The 25,437-nt window shown below is 28.2% G+C and overlaps 9 protein-coding genes across 9 annotated transcripts; 4 read left to right on the forward strand and 5 right to left on the reverse strand.

Moving 5' to 3' along the window:
- Positions 1 to 1,016: 1,016 nt before the first annotated feature.
- CAT8 (DNA-binding transcription factor CAT8) lies at positions 1,017 to 5,688 on the reverse strand (the record flags this gene model as incomplete). The annotated part of the gene is made up of 2 exons (XM_011273475.1): positions 1,017 to 4,218; positions 4,751 to 5,688. The coding sequence occupies 2 exons, from the start codon at positions 5,686 to 5,688 to the stop codon at positions 1,017 to 1,019; spliced, it is 4,140 nt and encodes a 1,379-aa protein (XP_011271777.1).
- A 300-nt stretch (positions 5,689 to 5,988) lies between these two features.
- Positions 5,989 to 7,827, forward strand: SEC39 (Sec39p; the record flags this gene model as incomplete). The annotated part of the gene is made up of 1 exon (XM_011273476.1): positions 5,989 to 7,827. One exon carries the CDS (start codon positions 5,989 to 5,991, stop codon positions 7,825 to 7,827), a length of 1,839 nt encoding a protein of 612 aa, XP_011271778.1.
- Positions 7,828 to 7,956: 129 nt separating this feature from the next.
- Positions 7,957 to 11,025, reverse strand: PIF1 (DNA helicase PIF1; the record flags this gene model as incomplete). Its single annotated transcript, XM_011273477.1, has 1 exon — positions 7,957 to 11,025. One exon carries the CDS (start codon positions 11,023 to 11,025, stop codon positions 7,957 to 7,959), a length of 3,069 nt encoding a protein of 1,022 aa, XP_011271779.1.
- Positions 11,026 to 11,567: 542 nt separating this feature from the next.
- On the forward strand, positions 11,568 to 12,694 carry OGG1 (8-oxoguanine glycosylase OGG1; the record flags this gene model as incomplete). Its single annotated transcript, XM_011273478.1, has 2 exons — positions 11,568 to 11,627; positions 11,717 to 12,694. 2 exons carry the CDS (start codon positions 11,568 to 11,570, stop codon positions 12,692 to 12,694), a joined length of 1,038 nt encoding a protein of 345 aa, XP_011271780.1.
- Positions 12,695 to 12,788: 94 nt separating this feature from the next.
- Positions 12,789 to 13,697, reverse strand: MRPL4 (mitochondrial 54S ribosomal protein uL29m; the record flags this gene model as incomplete). The annotated part of the gene is made up of 1 exon (XM_011273479.1): positions 12,789 to 13,697. The coding sequence occupies one exon, from the start codon at positions 13,695 to 13,697 to the stop codon at positions 12,789 to 12,791; it is 909 nt and encodes a 302-aa protein (XP_011271781.1).
- Positions 13,698 to 13,942: 245 nt separating this feature from the next.
- LSM3 (U4/U6-U5 snRNP complex subunit LSM3) lies at positions 13,943 to 14,339 on the forward strand (the record flags this gene model as incomplete). Its single annotated transcript, XM_011273480.1, has 3 exons — positions 13,943 to 14,014; positions 14,119 to 14,202; positions 14,262 to 14,339. The coding sequence occupies 3 exons, from the start codon at positions 13,943 to 13,945 to the stop codon at positions 14,337 to 14,339; spliced, it is 234 nt and encodes a 77-aa protein (XP_011271782.1).
- Positions 14,340 to 14,471: 132 nt separating this feature from the next.
- On the reverse strand, positions 14,472 to 18,668 carry NTE1 (lysophospholipase; the record flags this gene model as incomplete). The annotated part of the gene is made up of 1 exon (XM_011273481.1): positions 14,472 to 18,668. One exon carries the CDS (start codon positions 18,666 to 18,668, stop codon positions 14,472 to 14,474), a length of 4,197 nt encoding a protein of 1,398 aa, XP_011271783.1.
- Positions 18,669 to 18,951: 283 nt separating this feature from the next.
- Positions 18,952 to 19,851, reverse strand: ERV29 (the record flags this gene model as incomplete). The annotated part of the gene is made up of 1 exon (XM_011273482.1): positions 18,952 to 19,851. One exon carries the CDS (start codon positions 19,849 to 19,851, stop codon positions 18,952 to 18,954), a length of 900 nt encoding a protein of 299 aa, XP_011271784.1.
- Positions 19,852 to 21,006: 1,155 nt separating this feature from the next.
- On the forward strand, positions 21,007 to 25,272 carry YOR1 (ATP-binding cassette transporter YOR1; the record flags this gene model as incomplete). Its single annotated transcript, XM_011273483.1, has 1 exon — positions 21,007 to 25,272. The coding sequence occupies one exon, from the start codon at positions 21,007 to 21,009 to the stop codon at positions 25,270 to 25,272; it is 4,266 nt and encodes a 1,421-aa protein (XP_011271785.1).
- Between the last annotated feature and the right edge of the window lie 165 nt (positions 25,273 to 25,437).

Here is a 25,437-nt window from a genome sequence, read left to right on the forward strand (position 1 = left end):
CCTTAAATTGAAATGATCATAAATGGTGGATTGAGATATTTATATCACCATGATCAAAGCTTTTCAAACAACTTTATTAAATGTAAATAATTCTCAAAAAAGAACTCATTGATTCCCCTAATACCAACTTGAACTTTATATTAAAACCATAACAAATAAACCATCATCATAAAAACCTCAGATTCTTAAACCAAAACCAGCATTCATAGAATTTAACAATTCCAATCATAAGCTCTAAAAACCAAACAAACTGCAATATTGATGATTCCACCCCCCCAATGAAATCATCAACGATTCAAGATATTAACGTAATCATTTTGGACCGGATCCACAACAACAAACCATTCATCATTTCCAATATATAAAAGACATTTCAAAAAACAAATCAAAAAAACCCCCGAAATTTTGAATTGTAATTGATCATATGTTTAATCAAAGTAAATTTTGTAATTTATGTATATGATACTTTGATTTTATATGCAAAGTAGTTGAACTTAATCACACCTTGATGCTTATATATGGTTTATATATATCAAATAATTATGTGATATTGATATATATCTGTTGTGGATAAAGAAAAGAAAAAAGTGGAAAGAAGATTGAAATGAATAAAAGGAGGTCCATGGTCTTATATAGTTTTTTGAATTGATTATCTGTTTATTGATTTCTGTCTGACAATGTGATGATTATCTGTTTAGATCGATTTCTGTTTAGGATTGCGTTGTTTTCTGTTGATATGTTCTTTGATCAGTATGTGTAGATAATAAGATATATTGAGGTGTTTGCCTAGTGAGACAGAAAACTAACTTGAAACGACGTAGTTTATAATTGCATATAGTAATTAACTAGTATACAAGGGGTGATATTAAAATCAACGTGTATATAATACTAGATATGTAGTACTTGTCTTACAATGGATATCAATAATTACATGAAACATTAAAACTAAATAATAAACAAAATAAATAAATCAATCAAAACAGTTTTTTTTTCTAAAGTAACAAGAGTTTAATTAATCAAACTCCTAAATTTGAATTCTGCCAATCAAATAAACTACCACTTCTTTGACGTTGTTGAGGTTGTTGAACTGGAGGTTGTTGTTGATTTGGAATTAAATGTGATGTATTTATTGGTGTACCAAATGAACTTGTAGAATTACCAGTTAAATTTGGTTCTAATTTTATATTTGAATCTGTTAAACCTGGTGTAGTAACATTATTAAAGTGTTGGAAATCAAATGAATTAAAAGTATGTGATGATGAAGTCTGTTGTTGTTGCTGTTGCTGCTGCTGTTGTTGTTGACTTGGTGTTAATTCACCATTAACATTAACATTATATCCACCAAAATCAAACCCATTCAAATCAAAATCTAACCATGGAGCTAAACCTAATGAACCATCTGCACCAAAATCATAATCAACAGATTGATGATCTTCTAAAGAACCATTACTATCACCACTATTACTCTGTGGTTGTTGAGAAGGAAATTGTCCTGGATTTTTAATAAAACTATTTGAAGTTGTTTGATCTTTTGGTGATGGTATGAAGTTACCATTACTATTATTATTATTTGTTGGATATGAAATACTAACAGATCTTTGTCTATTAACAGGAACTCTTTGAGCCGCGGTACTTGAATCATAAGAAATTGGTGGGATATTATCTAATTGTGATAACATATTTGATAATTGTTCATTTGATTCTGTTTTAATTCCTGTTGAACTTTGATTTGAAGCTGCACTATGTGAATAAGCACGAGATCTTGAAATTTCAACACCATTTTTCAAAGGTGATAGAGTATTTCCTGTTCCTTTCTTCTTTAATTCTGAAGTTGATCTTTTATTTGAAGGTGTTGGTGTTGATGATGAATTCGAGTTTGGTGAAGCTAATATAGATTCAATTGCATTTTCAAGTAATGAAACACAATTCTTGGATAAATTACCAGGAATTTCATTTATATTTTCATTTTTCAATTCATTTATAATATTTTGTAAAATTGATTTAGATTCTTGGAATAAAGCACCACCTCTTGTATATTCTAATGAACCTTTTGCACTTAATAAACTTAATCTTGATTTAATTCTTGAAATATTCATTGGGATTGGGATATAATAAGTCTTTTTAGAATATAAATCAGATAAAATGTTTAATATAGCTAAAGTACATTGTTGAATAACAATATGAGAAGCTGAACCACGACTTTTACTAACTTCTGATGCAATAACTGGTAAATGTATAAGAATTTTTGCACTATAATATAATAAAACTAATAATAATTGTTTATCATTATTTTTTGAACTTGAATTTTTCTTGAGTAATCCATTAACATCTAATTCAAATTTAATATTATTTGGTAAATCTCTTCTCCAAGAATCCAATAAATTTTCATGAATTAAAGTTAATTCTTGGAAATTATCAAATGATGAATGATTATGTCTCTTGAAAATTGAGTCCAAGACATTACCTAAAACTTTTGAATATCTCATTATAGCTAATGATAAATTACAAACTTTACCAACTAATGGAATTTGATTATTATTAACAATCAAAATATTAATATTATTATCATCATCTAAATTATCATTACCAAATGGTAAAGCACATTCAATTTCATAATCTTTTAATAATCTTGGAACACCTAATTGTAATGAAGCAAATGTATCCAATGTATAAATACACCAAAACAGGATACGTCTTTCAGCTTGATGAAATTTTGACACAGTAGACCCATTATTCCCCAAAACAGCGGAAGGACATCTATGTAATCTTAATTGTTGAGCCATTGTTATTACTCGACCACGTAAATTATAACTTGTTATAACATCACCAGTATTTAAACAATAAAATAAAGCCAAACTTAATATTTGTAATGATTGAATTGAACAAGTTGATGTTATTGATGAATTAATTAATTGATGAATTAAATAATCATAATATAAAATTTGATCTTTATCAGCATCACCAAATTTAGATCCCGGATCTGAATTATCACTTTTTGGTGAATTTGAAGAATTATTTTGATTTTTTTGACATAATAAAGCTAACTGAACTATTAAAATCATTATAGCACCAAATTTTTCTTTATGAACCATATTATTATCATTAAATTTATTTTCAAATGATTGAGAAAATGAAACATATTGTTTTAAGAAATCATTTTTATCAATAATTGGAATAATTAACCCCCATTCTTGGAAATATATAGTAATTAATTGATCTAAATGAAATTTTGGTGGTAATTTTAAATTATTAAAAAATAAATTTGATTCAGCCTTGGAAATAGTTTTAAAATTTATATTTGAAAAATTTATAATATTATTACGTTCTTGAATTATCTTGGAATTTATTTTTGGGATTTCTTTTAATGAAGCCATTGCACTTGCTGTGGTTAAACAAGTTTTTGAATCTAATCCATGAACTTCACCAATTTTACTTAATAAACTTGGTATAAATAAAGTTTCTTCTGTTGATCTTGGAATTGCCATTGCAACTAATGTAGCTAATTGAATTTGTTTACTATTTGATTTATTCATTTTAGCAATTGCCATAGCTGCAGGTAAACCTGGAGCTTGATTTTGTTCAAAACTAACATTATTTGGATTATTATTGAAGTGATTGTAGTGTGAGTTATTGTTATGATTATTCCAATCATTATCATGATTGAATGACAAAGCATCATCATCAGTTAAATAACCATTATCTAAATCAACAGAACCTGCAATGGAAACAGGACGTTCATTAACACTATGAGGATAATTTGCACAACAACCAGGACCTGAATGAACATGTTTTGGATCATGATCTATATATTCAGTTAATAAAGAAGGATTCTTGGTAATTGGAGATTGATTTTGATCATGACCTTTATTTAATAAAGATAAATTTGAAGAACTTAATGGTTGTTGTTGTTGTAATTGATCTTGATTATTATTTTCCAACTTGTTATATAATTCCATTTGTTCATCTCTAAGATCTAATAGGGAAGTTAATCTTTTATTTTCAGCTTCTAATTCACGTACTCGTTCTTCTAAAGTTTCAGTATAACCTCTTGGGAAAGCACGACGACTTAATCGATCACTAACTTTACATTCAAAACCAACAGCGGCACATTGAGAGCATTGAGGTCTTTTCCCATCACATCTTGTTTTCTTTAAACGACAACGATCACAAGCTTGAGCGACTCTTTCAATTTGAGAACCTGGAGCTCTAATAACTTTTCTGTAATGAATGGTTAGTACTAATGAAAATATATGAAGCAAGGAATAGTAATACATACGTCTTTGGAGGTCCATTTGAAGGTTTCTCCTTCTTGACTTGTTGAACAGCCATTTATGTGTTTGTGTTTGAGTTGTGTTGTGTTGTGTTGATGTTGTTGTTGAAATATTTCAATTCTTCCAATATGACTCAATTAATATGGGGTCTGGAGATACTCTTGACTCTCTTAACTCCAGATTGAGAGATGGTGGTACTGATAGTTAACTGATTGTGTAATTGTAACACTGTGTGATGATTCCTTATCTAGTCTCTTCTAATAAATATCCCAGATATAACCTATATTCTAATAAATTCTAGTAATAAATATGATTCTTTTCAATTTCTTTCATTCAATTTTATTTTCTTTCATTTGTTGACGTACTTTTTTTTAAATTAATTTGTGGGTGAACGAAAAAAACTGAAAACTAAAAAAATTCGCGAAGATTTGGTCATTTATATTACATAATTAATTACATAAGACATTTATTCATTATACAAAGCTTCATCTTCATCTTCATCTTGTTCTACTGGGAGTTGTGTTTGTTCAGTAGGAACTACTTGTACCACTGGTGCATGTTCTTCTTGTTCTGGTTGTTCTAGTTGTTCCTGTTCTTCTGGTTGTTCATCTTCATACCCAACTATCTTTCTAATTGCTTCAAATTTCTTTACATCATTAATATAATCTAATTTAATCTCTTTAATCTCTTTTTCAAATTGATTCAATTGTTTTTGTAAATTCATTTGAATCTCTTTTAATTTATCAACTGAATTATTTAAATTAGCTTTAAAAACATATTTTATAACTTCTTGTTCTTCGAAAAATGGTGTTTCATCTCTATCATCATTTCCATCTTTATCGATATCAACATCATTATCCTCAGTTGCCTTCTTCTCTTTTTCAACTTTTATAATTGCCCTTCTCTTGGAAACTCCTGGTGAATTTTTAATCAATTCTGCATCATCACCAAATATTTCATCAAGTTCATCCGAAGTATATTGTAATTCTTGTAATCTATTAAAAGATTCAATAATTCTATTAATATCTTTAATTTCAAATTGTTTTTTATTTAATTCTTCAATTTTTTTCTTTGTCTCCAGAAATTTTTTAAATAATAGAGCTTTCCTTTCTGATATTGAATCTTGTGAAAAATAAGATTGTAATTGATCATTTTCACTAATTAAATTTTCATATTCTAATTTAGAATGATCAATTTGTGTCTTTGCGGTAGAATATTTATTAATTAAATCTTGTTTTAATTTAAATAATTCTTCAATTCTTAAATCTGGTAATTTCCCATTATATAAATCTAATTGAATTGATGATATTTCATTTGATACATTTGTATAATTTAAAGTTGCTGTGCTGAATATTCTTGTTGAACCAACACGTTCTTCTAAAGCGTCATTAATGGCAGTGGGAGTAGAAAGAACCATGATTAAAGACACAGACTTAGATATTGAAATAATAGAAATGTTGATTGTTGATTGTAATTTGGTGTTAATTTGATATAATTGTTGATGTTTTTTGTTTTTCAATTAAAATCACATCCAAACACCAAAATCCAAATTGTTTTTAGATCATCAAAGTTGACATCAAAACAATAAGCAATTTCAACTAAGTCTCATAAGATTTGGATACTTTACAAGGAATTGTTGGTATTGTTGGTTATAAAGTGATAAGAGAAGGTATATTCAGGTTAATCATTGCTGCTTACAGAAAAAAATTACCCAAAAATGAGTGAAAACCTAGATCATCAAGTCATTTTTGCTGCTTCAATATTAGCATCAAAAGGTTCATTACACAAATTATCCAAATTATTAACAAATTATAATATTGAAACCCATATATTATTACAAATATTGTTAATATTAATACCTGAATTAACACCATGTGATGATATTGTCAATTTATTCAAATCAATTAATGATGTTGAACCTATACAAAATTTAGATTTCATTAAAGAATTCATATCAAATGAATTTGAATTACATGATCTTTTACAATTATCAAATGAAATTTTAATAAGTCGTACAACTCAATTGCAAAAATATCTTAATGAACAAAGCTCAAAATTTGGGTTTTCAGATGATAATTATACAAACTTTGTTAAGGCAAGAGTACGTAAAATTTTACAAATTATTCCAATTATTCATTCACAAGATTTATTATTTAATTTAGTTTCCCAGGATGAAAATTTTCAAAATTGGTATAATGGTATAATAATACCATATGAATATTATTTAAAAATTAGCTTAGATCAGAATTTATCATTACAAAATTTTGAAAAAATTGATGAAATTTCTAAAATTTCTTTAATTATAAAACCTATTGAAATTTCAACAAAATTAATTGAGACTCCATTAATTTCATTAATTCAAAATGTTAAACCTGAATCATTTTTATCATATCTGGAAACTAATCAACCAAAATCTTTCAAATCATTAAAATTAATTCTGGAATTGATTACCCAAATATTACCAATTTTTGAACCAAAAGATCAATTAATAAATCAAACATTAAACATCATTTACAATTATGAAGAATTATCAGAAATTTCATTAAATTTAATAAATGAATTAATCCTTCAAATTCAAGAATATTCAAATGATTCAAATGTTTTAAAATTAGCAAAATTATCAATTTCTGCTAAAACTATTAAATATTATAACAATTCATTGAAATCCTTAGATTTAGTTTCAAACAATCATAAAAGTCAATTATCTTTATTCCAATCAATACTTGAAAATCAAATCAACCCCAAGACAACAAAACAAGAAATTAATCAATTATTTGTATTAAGACAATCAATATTTACAAACCTAGAATTACAAGAATATAATAAATTAATCATATCAAAATTATTATCGTTAAAACTTTTCAATTTATTATCATCAGATAATATTGAAGAAGATCAAATCATTGATTTTTTTTGGAAATGTTTTAAAAAAGCATCAAATGGTTCTAAAAATAGAGGTGAAATTCTTAATGCTTCAAATGCTTTAAAAATTGTTAATAATCCTTCATCCAAAATCATGAATTTACAAAAATTAATTGATTCAATTGATGAAATTTCAAAATTTTCTTTATATTTCCATAAAAACAAACCTCTTGTCCCTGGAGATTTATTAAAATTTCAAGATTCTTCAATTATAATTGAAAAAATATTAGAACTGAATCCACATGCTTATTTAAAATTTGAAAAATTATATCAAATATCTGAAAATTTATCTCAAGGTCTTGATATGAAAAGAATTGATTCATTTGATTTGAAAATTCTTTGTATAAAGAATTCTTTAGTTAATAATGATTTCTCATTTGCTTATGAAAGTTCAATCATTTTATTTGATCAAGAAACCACAGGAGATAAATTGAATGATAATTGGTTGATTTTTTTCCAAGTTGGGAAATTTTTCTCACCAGATTGGTATGATTATGAACAAGGTATTCCTGAAGAAATTTTAAAAAAACAATTAAATTTATTATCAAAAATTTTAAAAATTTGTCCTGTGAAGAATAGTCAGATTGTTATTGCACAATGGAGTTCTTTAGATATGGAATTATCTCTGAGATGATCATGACTATATATAAATGCATTTAAAAAAGCTTCTACTTGTAGATCAGTTATTATTAGTTGTCCAAATTGTAAAACAAAACAAACTATATACATAATAAAACAAATTCATTAAACACCATCAAACAGTTCATTCAGCTCTCTTCCTAAAGTTCCGTCTATTAACAATTATATTATCATTTGATTCATCTTGAGTCATATATGGTAAATCTTTAACCCCCATTTGACTTGGACTTGATGCATCAACAAAAGCTTCTTTGCCGTCACTTTCAGATTCAGATTCAAAATCAGGATCATGATAAGCTTCACTCTGAGATCTAGAAGAATGTGCATTAGCCATTGCTCTTTCAATATCTTTTTGTTCTAAGTCAATACTTCTATTGACATTATTACCTTCAAGTTCTAATCTTGCATCTTGAGCAGATTTTAATCTATTATAAAATTCAATAACTTTTGGATGAGCCCAAATTTTTTTTTCATCGAAAAATAAAACTTGTAAACCTTCTCTTGAAACAGCTCTTGATAATGCAACATAAGCTTGACCTTTTTCAAAAATTTTCTTTAAATTAACTCGAACTCTTGGTAATGTTTGACCTTGAGATTTATGAATTGATAAAGCCCATGCCAAGATTAATGGAACTTGCATTCTGGTGACTAATGGTCTTTCAAATTCATCTGAAACTTCCCAAATTTCTGGTTGAACCAAAATAGTTCTACTTTGTCCATCTGGTGTTAAAAATTTAACTAATGGTAATAATTTCCCTCTTGAACTTTCATGTAATTGATTCATTAATTGTTTTTTCATTTCAATATTTTCCTTAATTTCTGGATCTTCAGATTTAAAATCATTTAAAAAATCAAATACAGTATCTTCTAATATTGGATGTGGACCTTCTTCAGTTGATTCATTTCTTGGATTAAATTTAACTTTTTCTATAGCTTTTTCAATTTCAGAATTATCCATAAAATTATCTTCACGTAAATTTCTATAAGTTAAATAAGTTTCTTGATCAATAAAATCAATAACTTTACCTAATGAGCCATTAACTAAAGTTTCATCAATATTTTTGATCATCATAACTTGTGCACCTTTTTTCAAATTTAAAACTCTTGGAGCCATAAGATTTGATAAAAATTTTTCTCGTTGATTTGGATCTTCTAAATAACCAGCATCAAATGCTGTATAAGTTTTAATTTCTGATGGTAATTGTCTTAATCTTAAACTATTTGCATTTTGAACTTCATAACGAGTACTATATAATTCAGCAGGTTCAACATCACTTTGTGGTAAATTTCTTTCTAATTTTCTAAAATTTTCTGAAGATTTTGTAGAAATTTTACCTAATCTCATTTCATTCAACATTGTGATAAATTCCATATCACCTTTTTGTCTGAAAACTTTTTGTAAAGTAATTGTTAATTTAATACATTCTTTCCAAGCTCTTGAATCAAAACAAAAAATTGCAGCTGGTTCATCACTTTTTGAAACTGGTGGTAATTGGAAAAAATCACCACAAACAATAACTTGAATACCACCAAATGGTTCATCATTTCTTTTTATAGCTTTAGCAATTGAATCTAATTTATCAAATAATTTACCATCAATCATAGAAATTTCATCAATAAATAAAACTTTACAATTTTGCCATCTTTGTCTACCTTTCCTACTTTTTCTAACTCTTTTAATTAATTCTTCAGTTTTCTCTTTACCTAATCCGATGCCAGCAAATGAATGTAATGTAATACCACCAATATTACAAGCAGCAAGACCTGTAGAAGCCGTGACATGAACTTGACCAGGTCCATGTATATTTCTCATTGTTTTAATCATACTTCTTAACAAAACAGATTTACCAGTACCAGCAGAACCTGTATAGAATAAACTATTTCCCTCTTTTGCCAGATCAATAATATGTTGTTGCTCTTCACTTAATGTCAGTGTTTGTACAGTTTTAATTGGTGGTGTATCACCAATTTTTGATCTTGATGTAGTACTAGCAAATCTTTCACCAGAAATTTCATTTTGTAATTCATGATGAATTGTTGGTCTTTGAGTTAATAACAGAAGTTCTGCATTTCTTTTTTTAGGTCTATTAAGTAAATTGGGTATTGATTTTGTTTCTGATTTAGTTTCAAATTTACTTGTTGCAAATTTTGGTTTGAAAAAATCTTGTACACCTTGATCCTCATATTTTGGTATAGGTTCAGTAGTCGATTCTTTCAAGTTTGGAATAGTGGCATGTGGGGGTGAATTTAACAATGTTTCACTTTTGATTTGTTGTGGAGCTCCATGTCTCTCGTTATAACTATCCATTGATGGATACAAGTCTTTTGATTTATTAGTTGTTGGTTCTGAAACTGGAACGTTTGGGTATAATTGTTTATTTTCTTTATTGGCATCTTCGTTATGTTTTGATAATGATGGGAATGCATCATTTGTTGAATGTTCTTCAAATGAGTCAAAAATAGTTTGTAAATCTAAATTTTTGGCATCTTGTGATAATTTAATGTTTTTAATTGCTTCATTAGTATTATTGTTACTTTGTGGGTTTAAAACTCTTTTATAAACGGTTTCTGTTTTATGATATGATGGTGAAGAAGTGAACGCAATTGAAGATGAAGCTCTTTCAATACCACCTGGTTTCAAGAATGGTAGTTTTTTATTTTCAATTTTTGGTGCTTCTAGTGGAATATCTGAATCATCTTGGAAAAAACTATCATCAAAATCATCTTCATCTATAAAACGTGTCAGTTTTGGTAATGGTTTAATATCTTCATTAACAGAAGTTTTACCTAATTGTGATATTTTGATTTTTTGTGATGATTTATCTATAGGAGATGAAAAATCTTGTAATAAAGCAGATATTTTTGATTGTGATGTTGGTGGTGGTGGTGGTACACTATCAACTTCCTCTTTTGGTCGCACTTCATCAATTTCAAAAACATCATCATCTGTAAAATCAGAATTGAAATCTTGTTCGAATTCTTTATTTCTTGCCTTTACAGGACTTTGCTTAACTGCTGGTTGAACATGTTTTAACTCTAATGATGAACCATCATCACTAAATCCATCAGAAAAAGATTCTTCTAAAGCTAGTATATCAGCATCTTCTAATTTCTTCTTGGCTGGTGAAGAGGTAACACCTGATTCCAACTTCATTTTCTTCACTGAAGTTCCATAAAACCTTGTAGCGTCCATATGTCTATATTGATAACTGGTTAATTTAAATTGAATGTATGGAGGCGATAATAGTTTCTTTGATCTTACCGTGCTTGACACAGTATAGAAACAACCACTTTTGGAAACCCTGATGAAGTTCATATACTATCTGGGATCATCCACTGGATCCAATCTGACTTCATACAATAAAAAAAGGACTTTTGATGGTGGAATATTGACTTTTTGAATAAAACTCTGCTAAACCGTTTCCTCTTGGATATAACCTGATGAAACCGCTGCCTAACTCTCTTTTCCCTTTACCGCCACTCAATATCCACAGATGGCAGGCAATTTTTTCACGAACTGAGCTGTTGATGTAAAACCACCCTTTTGACTTGTCTTTTGACTTGTGGATCCTCAGCTTCTTTTATGATTTTAGCACAGCGTTAAAGTTTTTAATTCCCCTTCACGAAAAAAAAGTGACGAGTAACAAAATCGTGAAGTTGTTGAAGCAGAAGTGTGTGAGCTTTGAAGGGAAAACACTTTTAGGCAGAGGAAGGAACTCTATTTAGACAGGGAAAATGACACAGCTGAACTGGAGCATCACCAAAGTATCAGCTAAGGAACTCTCACTAGCTAAAGTATTGAGGTGTGGACAGGCTTTCAGGTGAGTGTTCAGCTTATCTTAGTACTATGGAATTAATACTAACGCGAAACTGATAGATGGAAGAATATTAATAACGTTTGGTCATGTTCTATAGGGAAAAACGTACTGTTTTTGAAGCAAACAGGTGATGATTTACACTATGCTAGCTATCCAGAATCTACCAAAACATTTGAACTCATTAAAGACTATTTCAATCTAGATATTAAAGTTCTAGATCTATATGATAAATGGTCAATAAGTGATAAGAATTTTAATAAAAATGCTATTGGTTTCGAAGGTGTTAGAATGCTAAGACAAGATCCATGGGAAAACCTGATTTCATTTATTTGCTCTTCAAACAATAATATCAAAAGAATCAGTCAAATGTGTGATAATTTATGTTTACATTTTGGTGATTTTATAATTAATCATGAAGGTATAGATTATTATTCATTCCCATCTCCATCAATTTTATCACAAGAGGGTACAGAAGAGAAATTAAGAAATTTAAGTTTTGGCTATAGAGCTAAATATATTTATAAAACCGCTTTAATGGTTCATGAATCTAAACAAGATTTATTCAAATTACGTTCATTACCATATGAAGAAGCTCATTCAGAATTAATAAAATTCACAGGTGTGGGTCCAAAAGTTGCAGATTGTGTTTGTTTAATGTCTTTAGATAAACATGATGCCATTCCAGTTGATACTCATGTTTATCAAATTGCTAAAAGAGATTATAAATTAAAATCAAAAGGTGATACTGTAACAAAGCAGACTTATGAAATTGTAAGGAAATTTTTCATTAATATTTGGGGTCCTTATGCTGGATGGGCTCAATCTGTGTTATTTGCAGCTGATTTGAAAGATTTAAATAATGGGTTAAATCAAATTAGTGAAACAAATGGTTCATCAATAGTTAAAATTGAAGAAAAAATTATCAAGAAGGAAACCCCAATTAAAGATGAAGAAGAAATTACAAATATTAAACCTGAATTAGAAATTGAATATTCAATTACAGGTAGACCTAAAAGAAGAAAAACTATTAAAGTTGAAAATTGATACAACTACAAGTATTTATTCATATTCTTAACATAATATACAAAATGATTTATTATTTGCCTATATACAATATATTATATATGTAAAGAGATTCCTATTGTGATTCATCAACCAATTTATTAACAAATTCAGTAACAGATTCTATTTCATATAATTTATCAACTCTAATATTATTAGATCTTAAATTTTTAACACTTTCAATACTTTCAGTAATACTTTTAGTTGTTGGTTCAGAATGGAACAAGACAAAAGCTTCACCAGCATCTGTTATTGGTGTCAATTCTTGGAAATCTGGATGATCTTTAGCATAACGTTCAAGTTTTAAATTTGCAATGAATTTTAAACCTTCAACAAAATGTTTATCAACAATATTATCTGCAATGATTTCACTTATACCGAAAATGGCATACTGTAGACGACTTAAAGTTTGTTGTAATTCAACTTCTTCATCCTTGGTAGCAGTTAAGAAATTTTCTTTAAATTCATTTAATATTTGTTCTTTTTGTTCTGGTAATAATTCTTGTGATCTTTCATGAGCATGATGACGTTCACTTAAAACATGTCTAATTCTCCACATGGTTTCACGTACTTTTTCAGCTAAATCACCATAAGGTTGAGCAGCTCTTTCAGAATCAACATTTAATAAATGTTGTTCTCTAGCTAAAATATTTCTTTCTTTTAAACATGTATACCATAAACTATGTAAATCATTAAAATTTTTACGTCTTAATTCTGGAATAGTCCATGAACGACTATTTTTATCTAATTCATCAAATTGTCTTAGGTAACTTTGTTCATGGAAAAATTGCCATAGAGGATGATCATCTGAAACTTCAAAATTCTTAACAGTTGGTGTAATTGGTGGTGTAATTCTTAATGGTACTTCTGCTGTTGATTTTGAAGTCTTATCTCTAGGAACAAACTTGGCCTTCTTCTTTGGTGCCTGTTTTCTGGCCAGACAGACACGGGAGGTGTGTAATAGTCTCTTGGAGTTCTGGAACATCTTCAACCACAGCGACTTCTTCAAATAACCTGTACTCTCAACAGACTTTATTCAATTTTATCACTTCGACATTTTTCACTATGAACTTTTTTTTCGATCTCAATTTTTCTCGCGAAAGCTGAAAACCCGGGGCTTCAAACCGGATTTTAATTGTAATTTGATTTTCTTTCCATCAACAAAACATTTGAGAAACGATATCAAAAGGAAACAAACTAAAGGAAGTATCCAATACCATCAGATCAACAATGTCAGAAACAGAAGTCAAACAAACATCTTCAGAACCTTTGGACTTGATAAGACTACTCTTGGACGAACAAGTATATGTCAAATTACGTGGTGCTAGAGAATTAACCGGCAAATTACAAGTGAGTACAACATGATATATACTATGTATTGAGAAGTTATACTAACAATGTCTTAGGCTTATGATTCACATTGTAATATAGTGCTAAGTGATGCTATAGAGACAATCTATGACATAGAGGAAGGAAGTGATGAATTAAAAGTATGTAACTGAAAATAACCAAAGTTGTGAGGAAGTGGATACTAATATTGTTTATATAGTCAACAACCAAAAATTCAGAAATTTTATTCGTTAGAGGTGATTCAGTTATCCTAATAAGTTCTCCATCAGATGAATAGTTTATAAAAACAACATACAAAAACTACACGAGATAAAATTGAATTTTTTAGATGTATTATAGTTAATGAATGCCCTGCATAATATAAATAAAAATAAAAAAACTATGTACAATGCTTATTCAAAATAATATCTCAAATACTATTTCTTCTTTGAATACTACGGTTTTGTCTCTCAACCAAAACATTTGCACCTGCAATTTTTGGTAATTTATTAGTATCTGCTAATTCTTTTAAAACCATATGACCATAAATTGATCCAACATTATAAATTTCTTCAAATTTACCAAAATCTAAAGTTGCATAATTTTCAATTGGTGGTCTCAAATAAATTATACCTGGTGTGTTTTTTGCCCTTTCTAAAGCATTAACTGAACTAACATAACATAATCTCATTTGAATTTCACTCATTGTTGGAACATTTGGATGTTTGGAAAAAGGGTTCCAACGATTAAATAAAATCCATAATCCACTTAATGAATCACCATATTTCATTGGTGTACGATCATCAATTGATCCAACATCAACTGCAAATATAATACTTGCACCTCTATTTTTCATTTCTCCAACTGGTAAATTATCAACATAACCACCATCCAATAACATTGATCCATTATCTGTCACAGGTGGTAATAATCCAGCAAGAGACATTGAAGCTCTAATAAATCTCCATGCATAACCTGATGAATGAATATCCATTGTAGAATTTGTAATATTTGTTGAATTACAATAATATTGAATCCAAAAATCTTCAATTCTACTATCTCCAAATGCCTTCCAAATACCACGATTAAATTCATGTCCTGTTGTATATGATGTAACAGGATAAGTTAAATCTGATAAAGTTCTCCATGCACTTGAAACTCTACCTGCAAATTTCTTAGCTCTACCATAAATTGGAACTAAATCATAATCTTTTGCATATAAACCACCAATAAATGATCCCATTGATGTACCACCAATCATATCAATTGGAATACCATTTTCTTGTAATGCTTTTAAGACACCAAGATGACTTAAACCTCTTGCACCACCACCACCTAAAACCAATCCAACAGCTTGACCTGATAATAATCTTGCTAATCTTAAGAAATCATTTTTATGTGGTGAAGTTGAATTAAAATTATTCTTGGATCCAACATATTTAGTTCTTAAATTTTCAACTTTTGTTTTAATATTTTTAGCAAATGTATTATAACCAGCTTCATTTCTTTCAGATCTTAATAATTCATTTGAATTTGTATTAAATTGAATATGATGATGAGAATGAACCCAAACACGATTTTTTAACCATTTACTTGCTAAACCAGGTTCAACATAACGTTCAGGATGTAATAAAATTAATTCTGTTCTTGCCGTGGTTCTTGTTTTCAATAATAAACGTTCATAATCACCAATACTTGTATCACTTAAAGCATCAGCTAATAACAGAATACAATCACCTTGTTGAATACAAGTGGTGGTCCATGATGAATTAACTGAAGTATCTGCAATATAAACAACAATTTGATAACGTTCTTCTAAATCTGAAAAAAAACCTGATTGTCTTAATCTTGAAAGTCTATCAAATGCATGTTTACCAAGATGATTTAAAGTTGAAGCTTGATCTAATCCAATAACTGATCTATCAACATTTTTAAAAGATTGAATTAATCTTGATGCAAATTCTTGAACTGGTAAACCATGAGTTATTGGTAAAATTGTAACAGTTCTATAATTTTTATTTGAATTTTTAAATTTTGTAATTGATGGAATTTGTGTAATTGAATCAATAATTACATCATTGTTTTCAGCTTTTATAGTTTTGGCAACAATTCTACTAACTTTAATCATAATTGATGGATTTTCTATTGCTAATATTTCAAATAAAGTTCTTGGAATTCTTGCAGTTTCTGAATCTCTAACTGCAATAAATGTACTTGATCTTTTTGCAGCTGTTAAAACTTCAACTTCACCAAAACTTTCACCTTGACCATATTCAGCAAGAATTTTAACATTATTATTCTTGACATTGGTAGATGATGATGTATTATTATTACTTGATTCATATAATGATCTTAAACGACCACTTAAAACAATATAAATACCATTAGCCGTGGTATCTTGTTTAAATAAAGTTTCACCAGCATCTAATTGAATCCATTCTAAAGCAGAATCTAATTTTAAAATTTTTTTACTTAATGAACTAATTAAACTTTTTGCAATACTTAAATAAATCATAAAATATTTTTCACATAATCTTTCTAAGGTTTTTTTAGGTAAAAATCCAACAAATACTTCAGTTTTAGCCTTTAATGTAACAAATGATTTATAACCAACTAAAGCACCTAAATAACCTGCAACACCACCTGGTTTAACTGTATATAATAACCGCTCATTATTTGTAGAAGGATCAGTATATGTAACATCTAATTCACCACTAACAACATAATATAATCCATTATTACGAGAATTTTGTTCAATAATTATAGAACCTTGTTCAATATGTAAAATTTCAATACCATTTGCAAAATCACTTTTAGCTTTTTCAAAATCAATTTCTGGATCAATTAAATTTTCCAATTCATTAAAACTTGATATTGAAAATCTTGAATTTGAAGTAGTTGACATTGTTCTTGTTTTTTGATTATTTATATTTGATGTTCTTGTTGTATACATTTCTTGTGGGAACGTTGTGAAAAGTCCCATTCCTTGTGGTATTGGACTTGAAAGTGCACTTGTAACAGTACTTGATTTTTTAGGTAATAAATTTTCTTTATCAATCCCCAAAAATTTAAACATACCTTCAACCAATGCGATTCTTAATGAAGTATCCTCGGTTTCTTCTTCTGCACTAAAACTTCTATTTATAACATCATCTTCTGCAATAGCTTGATAACTTAATTCTTTTCTTGATAATGGAACATTTGATAATAAATCACCTGGATTAAAAGAATCTCTTGAATCTAAAACAACATGTCTTGATTCGGTTCTTTTAGCTTTAGGTCTTATTTTAGATTCTAATCTTGATGATGGTGTAACCAAAGATGTACGACTTGTTGAACTATCAGTTCTTTTAGTTGTAGGTGTAAATGAAGTTGGTGGAGTTTGTTTTGTATCTTTAGATCTTCCTCTATTTTCACTTGTTGTTGTTTGATATTTTTTAAACCGTTGTTTAACACCATTATGTAAATAGCTTGGTAATTCTAATTTTGCATTACTATTTAATTTAATTTCAGTTTGAAAAATTTCTCTTGTTAAACCTAAATAATTATGAGCAGTTTGGAAAGTAACTCTATATAATCTTGTTAAAATCATTTGAACAATATGAGAAGAAGATCTTGGATGTTTTTTTTTCAACCTTCTAAATGAATCTGCTGGTATTATTGCAATTGTACAATCTGATGTTGCTCTTGCTATAATATTTGGAGTTTTAATTAAATCATCACCATGATCTAAACTAAATTCCGGGATATCAACATCTGGATGGAAATCATGATTTTTAAAAAATGGTGACTTGGTTGGGATAGTACCTGCACTAGTACCAATACCATTAAATTCATCTTCATCAGTGAATAAAGAAAGAATATTAACTAAAGAAGATAAAGGATTCCCAGTTTTAACATCATTTAATAATTGATATCTTTCATCATTTAATATGAAAATTTCACTTGCTAATTCATTTTGATCATCATCTTGCACATTTGAAAATTCAGAAAATGGACTATTATTACCAATTTCTTCATTTTGTTTAGAATTAAGATTTGAAGTATTAACTTTTGAATAAATTTGTACTTGACCTTCGACAACAATAGCAAAACCTAATTTTTCATCAACATATAAAATTTCATCTGTAATTAATTTTTGAGTTTTCATTGATCTTGTTAATTCATTGAATACAGGTTTTTCTAAATATCCAAAGATTTTAATTGCAGTTAAAAATTCATCCAAATAAGAACCAAACCTTCTCTTATTTTCTGTTTCTGAAGAACCAACATATGGATCAACCACAGGGATAGTTCTTGGTTCTTCAACAAATCTTGAATAACTTGTTAGGACTCTATATCTTAATATAGAAAATAATGTGAAAGTTATACCACTTAAGATGAAAAATAATGAACTAAAACTTAATGTAATACTAAAATTTGTTGATAATAATCTTATAATACTAGCTGGTACTGTGATTAATGAAAAACCTAATACTTTAACAGAAATTTTGGAAATTTCCCATAATAAATAACTTAGAATTGATTGTGATTGATTAGTGGAATCTTGGTATTGGTATGAAGCGATTGAAGATGTTATTGGTTGAAGTTCTTTTATGGGGAGAGATAAGTCTGAAGAATCAGCCATAGCTTATGGTGATTGATTGATTAATTGAATATTAATTGTTGTTGATTTGATTGTTGTTGTAATTGATCTTGATTGTTATTCAATTGTTAAGCGCTGGTTTTAGATTTCTATAGAAGTATTTAGAAATCGGATTTAAATTGAATTCGGAATAATTGGACATAAGTTAAAACATACATAATGAATACGACAATTTTAATAAAATAGATTTTTATTTATATATTTACAAAACCTAAGAAGGTTTTCAATTTGAGTTGTAATTGTTAATGTTAGCCACTTTTGGGTTTTAATAAATCTTCTTTTTTTCATCAATTGAATATTCACCAGCACCTGTATTAACAACCAACAGTAAACCACCAATGATTGATAAAGTTTGGAAAAATTCATATTTCAAATAATCTCTTTGAGCTTCTGAAGATGAAGACCAATAAGAATTTGAAGTGAAATTATAAAAAGTTAAAATTGTAATCAAGATAATTGATGCAAATTTTGTTTTATAACCTGCACCAATTGAACCAATACCAATTAAAATGAAAAATGTTGTAAACCAACTCTTTGTTAGAATGAATGTAAAGAATAATAAAACTAATAAAATTCTACCAGCTAATAAGATATAACTTTTAAATTCATTATTTGAAGAAATTTCAGGCAAACCAGCAAATCTTGTCTTTTGTTGAACTAAAGTATCACTAAATGCAATTAATAATCCACCAATTAATGAGAAATTTCTTAAAATAAATGTAGAACCAGAAAATAATCCATACATAAAACCTTGTAACAAAATAACAAAAATTAAAGCACCACTTGCATATAATGAATGTTTTCTCAAAACAATTAAAGTTGAAGCACCCAACATTACCACAACAACTAAAGTTAACAAAATAAGAACTAAGAAATATGGGATATGTCTATAATTCCATAAGTAATAGATTTGATCAGACCATTGACTTAAAATTCTTAAAGAATCTTCATAAAAAGTTGCAACAATTAAAAAACGACCAATTTGTGGTACATAAGGCTTTAATTTAGAAATTAATGGATGATCTAATAAATCTTCAATTTGAGATGAAAATTTTTCAAATTTTTGTAAAGGAGATTCACTAGATTGTTGTTGTTGTTGAAATTGTGGTTGATTAAATCCATTTGAAGTTGGGATTTGATTAAATTTTGTACTTCTAAATGACATGTTTGTATATAACCTCAAATCAGGAATCACAAATATCAGAAATCAATTGAAGAATAGTCAAAGAATAGTAATAATAGATCAATTATATATACACCTTGATATAGCCTTGATCTAAATTAAGAATTGAAGTTAATGTAAACAATTGTGTATACGTGTTAATACAATTTCAAAATCAAAATCAAAATCCAAAACTCCAATCGCTAATTTTAAAACCTGCAACAGAAAGAAACACAAGAAAGTGAAAGTCAAAACAAAGAGTATGGATGATATAAGTGCTTATATAATGACAGTTCAGTGATTTACCCGGTTTATGGTATTTTAAATCAACACGTGACGCGTCAGATGACTTGATTACATAACAAATTAGACGTTCTTTATAATTTTAAGTCCACTTACGCGATGACAAAGCGGGAACAAAAAGAAACCCTTCAAAATTTTTATACCTATTGGCTGTTGTCTGTTCGTAATTGAATTATAAAGACATAGAATAATACAAAGTGTTTAAAGAGTAAGATTATATAGTATGGGTGTCTAAGGGTATAAATATCTATATATTATCAATCAGTACTACAATCCAATCGGTATTTCACACTTTTAAAGACTTGTTTCCGTAAATTACCATACTTTACTTACCTGAGTACCTAGTACTAGCTGATACGGATCATTAACCCTTTTCAGCCAAATTCCCATCAACTACTAAACATCAACCGTTGATTTACATAAAGGCCATAACTAAACCAAGACTTCTTGACATGAACATCTTTAATATTTCTATAAATGTGCTTATTCCCTGTATTCCTACATTGTTGTACACTGTTTACACCCTTTTATCAGTGACATCTTGTGTAGTAAATTGACTTGATCTGTACTTTTTCTTACGCAACGGCTTTAATTTAATTGATTGTGCGTATATGAAAATCAAAATTCATTTGATTTCTATACATATTTAGACCGAAAATTCTCCATTTTAAAGATAGCTAGGTATATAATCAACACTACTGCTAGTAATAAAGATATATATAAAGATCAAGGGTCCATATACATCACATACTCATTGGTTGTTAGTTGTCAGTCACTAGTTGTTGTTGTTGCTTGTTGTTCCCAGTTCCCAGATCTCACTATCATTGCTATTAAGATAACAATCAACAATCCACAATGGTTGATGTTGAACAACAAACGGTATACCCTGAAGGGTATAATAAAGATGATATGATTTTACAAAAAAGATTAATGACTCCATTATTATCTAAAAAAGTCCCTCAAATACCCAATCAAGATGAAAGAAAAAGATATCCTTATATGCATTCAAATTATATATCAAGAATTTTTTTTTGGTGGATAATACCTTTATTAAATATTGGTTACAAGAGAACTTTAACTTCAAATGATTTATATAAATTAGAAGATGATATGTCAATAAATCATACTTATCCAATTTTTGAATCTCATTTAAATAAAATTGTGGCAAAATCAAGATCTAAAGCTTTGAAAAAAAATCCAAATTTAACAGAAGAAGAATTAGAAAACATACCATATCCAAAATATTCATTAGTTAAAGCATTATTCCTTACTTTTAAAGTTAAATATTCATTAGCAATCATATTTAAAGCATTAGCTGATATTGCACAAACTTTAAATCCATTATTAACAAAAGCTTTAATCAATTATGTTGAAGAACGTGTTTATAAACCTTCAACCCCATTAGGTAAAGGTATTGGTTATGCGTTTGGTGTTGCTTTTGTTCTATTGGCAAATGGTATATTGATAAATCATTTTTTACATAATTCTTTAACAACAGGTGCTCATTGTAAGGCAATTTTAACTACAGCTTTATTGAAAAAATCTTTCAATGCAGATGCTAAAACAAGACATACTTATAATGCTGGTAAAGTTACTTCTTTAATGGGTACTGATTTGGCAAGAATTGATTTAGCTGTGGGGTTCCAACCTTTTGCTATTACATTCCCATTACCTGTTATTATTGCAATTGTCTTATTAATTGTTAATATTGGTGTTTCAGCATTGGCGGGTATTGCAATTTTCATTATATCAATTGCTATAATTGGTGCAAGTGCTAAAAGATTATTATTAATGAGAAAATCTGCAAATCAATATACAGATAAAAGAATTGGTTTCATGAGAGAAATTTTACAATCAATGAAGATTATTAAATTTTATTCATGGGAAGATGCTTATCAAAAAAATGTTACTGAACAAAGAAATAAAGAAGTTTCAATTATTTTTAAAATGCAAACTATAAGAAATTTCTTAATGGCTTATTCTGTCACATTACCAACTTTTACTTCAATGGTTGCCTTCTTAGTGCTTTATGGTGTTAAAAATGATCGTAATCCTGCAAATATTTTTTCATCATTAAGTTTATTTAGTGCTTTAGCAAATCAAGTTTTAATGTTACCAATGGCTTTAGCAACAGGTGCAGATGCAATGATTGGGATTGGTAGAGTTCGTGAATATTTACAATGTCCAGATGGTAAACCTTTAGAAAATAATGAAGATTTTGACAATAATGATGGTTCACAAATGATTAATGAAAAATTAGCTATAAAAGTTAAAAATGCATCATTTGAATGGGAAGAATTCCCAGAAGTTGAAGAAATTAAACCAATTGGGAAAGAAAAAAAGGGTCTAAGATCAAGATTTCAAAAAAAGAAGAAAGTTGATGAATTAGATGAAAAATCAAATGTCATTTTGGAAACTTCAACTTCAACTGATCAATCATTGAAAACTAATGATCAAGAAATCAATTCAGATCCAGAAACAACAGCAGCTTATACCAAAAATGTTTTCAAAGGGTTCCATGATATAAATTTTGAAATTAAAAAAGGTGAATTCATAATTGTTACAGGTCCAATTGGTTCAGGTAAATCATCATTATTAACCGCCCTATCAGGATTTATGAAGAAAACTCAAGGTAATTTAGGTATAAATGGTTCATTATTATTATGTGGTCAATCATGGGTTCAAAATGCTACTGTTAGAGAAAATATTCTTTTTGGATTAGAATTTGATGAAGTTCGTTATAGACAAGTTTTAAAAGTTTGTGCATTAACTGATGATTTAAAAAGTTTTACAGGTGGTGAATTAACAGAAATTGGTGAACGTGGTATTACATTATCTGGTGGACAAAAAGCTCGTATTAATTTAGCTCGTGCAGTTTATGCAAATAAAGATGTTTTATTACTTGATGATGTCTTAAGTGCAGTTGATGCTCGTGTTGGTAAACATATTATGGATAATTGTTTGGTTGATTATTTACATGGTAAAACAAGAATCTTAGCAACTCATCAATTGTCTTTAGTTAATGATGCTGATAGAATTATTTATTTAAATGGTGATGGTACTATTAATATGGGTACTGTTGATGAATTATTAGCAACAACTCCAGGTTTTGTTACATTAATGGAATATAGTAAAAAATCTCAAGATGAAGAAAATTCTGAAGATGATGATGATGGAAAACCTGAAGTTATAGGTGAAGCTGATGTTACTTTACAAGCAACTAAATCAAATACAGTTAGTGAAAAAGCTGGAAATGCTGAAACTGGTGCATTAATTAAAGCTGAAGAAAAAGCTGTTAATCAAACATCATGGAAAGTTTATTTAACTTATTTAAAAGCTGGTAATGGTATCTTTGGAATTTTTGCAAGTCCTTTAGCTATATTATCATTAGTTATTGAAGTTTTCTGTGGGTTATTTGTTAATGTTTGGTTATCTTTCTGGATTGAATATAAATTTAAAACAAGAAGTGATGGATTTTATATTGGGATTTATGTTATGTTTGTGTTCTTATATACGGGTTTTAGTTCATGTACTTTTGTTTTAATGGGTTATATTACAATTTTTGCTGCAAAAGTTTTAAATTTAAGAGCTATGCAAAAAATTTTACATGCACCAATGAGTTATATTGATACTACACCAATTGGTAGAATTATGAATAGATTTACCAAGGATACAGATGCTTTAGATAATGAAACTGGTGAACAAATTAGATTATTTTTACATCCAACATTTTCAGTTGGTGGTATTTTAATTATGTGTATTATTTATTTACCTTGGTTTGCAATTGCAATCCCACCATTAGGTGTTGTTTTCGTTTGTGTTACAAATTATTATCAATCATCATCAAGAGAAATTAAAAGATTAGAAGCTGTTAAAAGATCATTTGTTTATAATAATTTTAATGAAGTTTTAGGTGGTATGAATACTATAAAAGCTTATAATGCAAGTGATCGTTTTATTTTGAAAAATTCAGAATTATTGGATAATATGAATGAAGCTTATTTCTTAGTTATTGCAAATCAAAGATGGATTTCAATTCATTTAGATGCAGTTGCATGTGTTTTATCATTAATTGTTTCATTATTATCAGTTTCAAGACAATTTAATATTAGTCCAGCTTCTGCAGGGTTAGTTGTTACTTATACATTAAATATGGCTGGTTTATTATCATTAATTTTAAGAGCTTATACACAAGTTGAAAATGAAATGAATTCAGTTGAAAGATTATGTCATTATGCAAATGATTTAGATCAAGAAAATGCTTATAGAAAACCAGAAACTCAACCTTCTTCAAATTGGCCAGAATTTGGTTCATTAAAATTTCAAAATGTTTCATTACGTTATAGAGATGGATTACCTTTAGTTTTGAAAAATTTAAATGTAAATATTAAAGGTGGTGAAAAAATTGGTATTTGTGGTAGAACAGGTGCAGGAAAATCATCAATAATGACTGCATTATATAGATTAAGTGAATTAGCTGAAGGTGATATAATTATTGATGATATAAATATTAAACAATTGGGACTTTATGAATTAAGATCAAAATTATCAATTATTCCTCAAGATCCAGTATTATTTCAAGGTTCAATTCGTAAGAATTTAGATCCATTTGATGAACATGATGAAGATAAATTATGGGATGCATTAAGAAGAAGTGGATTAATTGAAGATGAACAAGTTTTAGAAGTTATTAAAAAACAAGATAAATTGGATGAAAATTTCCATAAGTTCCATTTAAATCAACAAGTTGAAGATGAAGGTGCAAATTTCTCATTAGGTGAACGTCAATTATTAGCATTAGCAAGAGCATTAGTTCGTGATTCAAAGATTTTAATTCTTGATGAAGCTACGTCAAGTGTTGATTATGAAACAGATGCAAAGATTCAAACCACGATTGCTAATGAATTTAAAGATTGTACAATTTTATGTATTGCACATAGATTAAAGACAATTTTAGGTTATGATCGAATTTTAGTTTTAGAACAAGGTGAGATTGAACAATTTGATGAACCAGTAACCTTATTTAATGAAGTTGATGGTATTTTCAGACAAATGTGTGATAGATCTGATATCAAGAGTTCTGATTTCCTCAAAGATTCGTATGTATATAATAGTTCATAGTGTAATAATATAATAGTTTAATATAATTGTTTATGATTGGTTAAATGAAAGTAGCAAACTGAGTCAAATGATTCACCCGAAAAGTTCGCGAGTCCTGCGCGAACCGGATTTCCCGATTTCTGACTAAATCTGAAAATAGTTTGAATTTTTGAACCCACTTTTATG

This window comes from Wickerhamomyces ciferrii, contig 00242 (assembly GCF_000313485.1).
Source record: "Wickerhamomyces ciferrii WGS project CAIF00000000 data, strain NRRL Y-1031 F-60-10, contig 00242, whole genome shotgun sequence".
Classification (NCBI taxonomy): Eukaryota; Fungi; Ascomycota; class Saccharomycetes; order Phaffomycetales; family Wickerhamomycetaceae; genus Hansenula; species Hansenula ciferrii.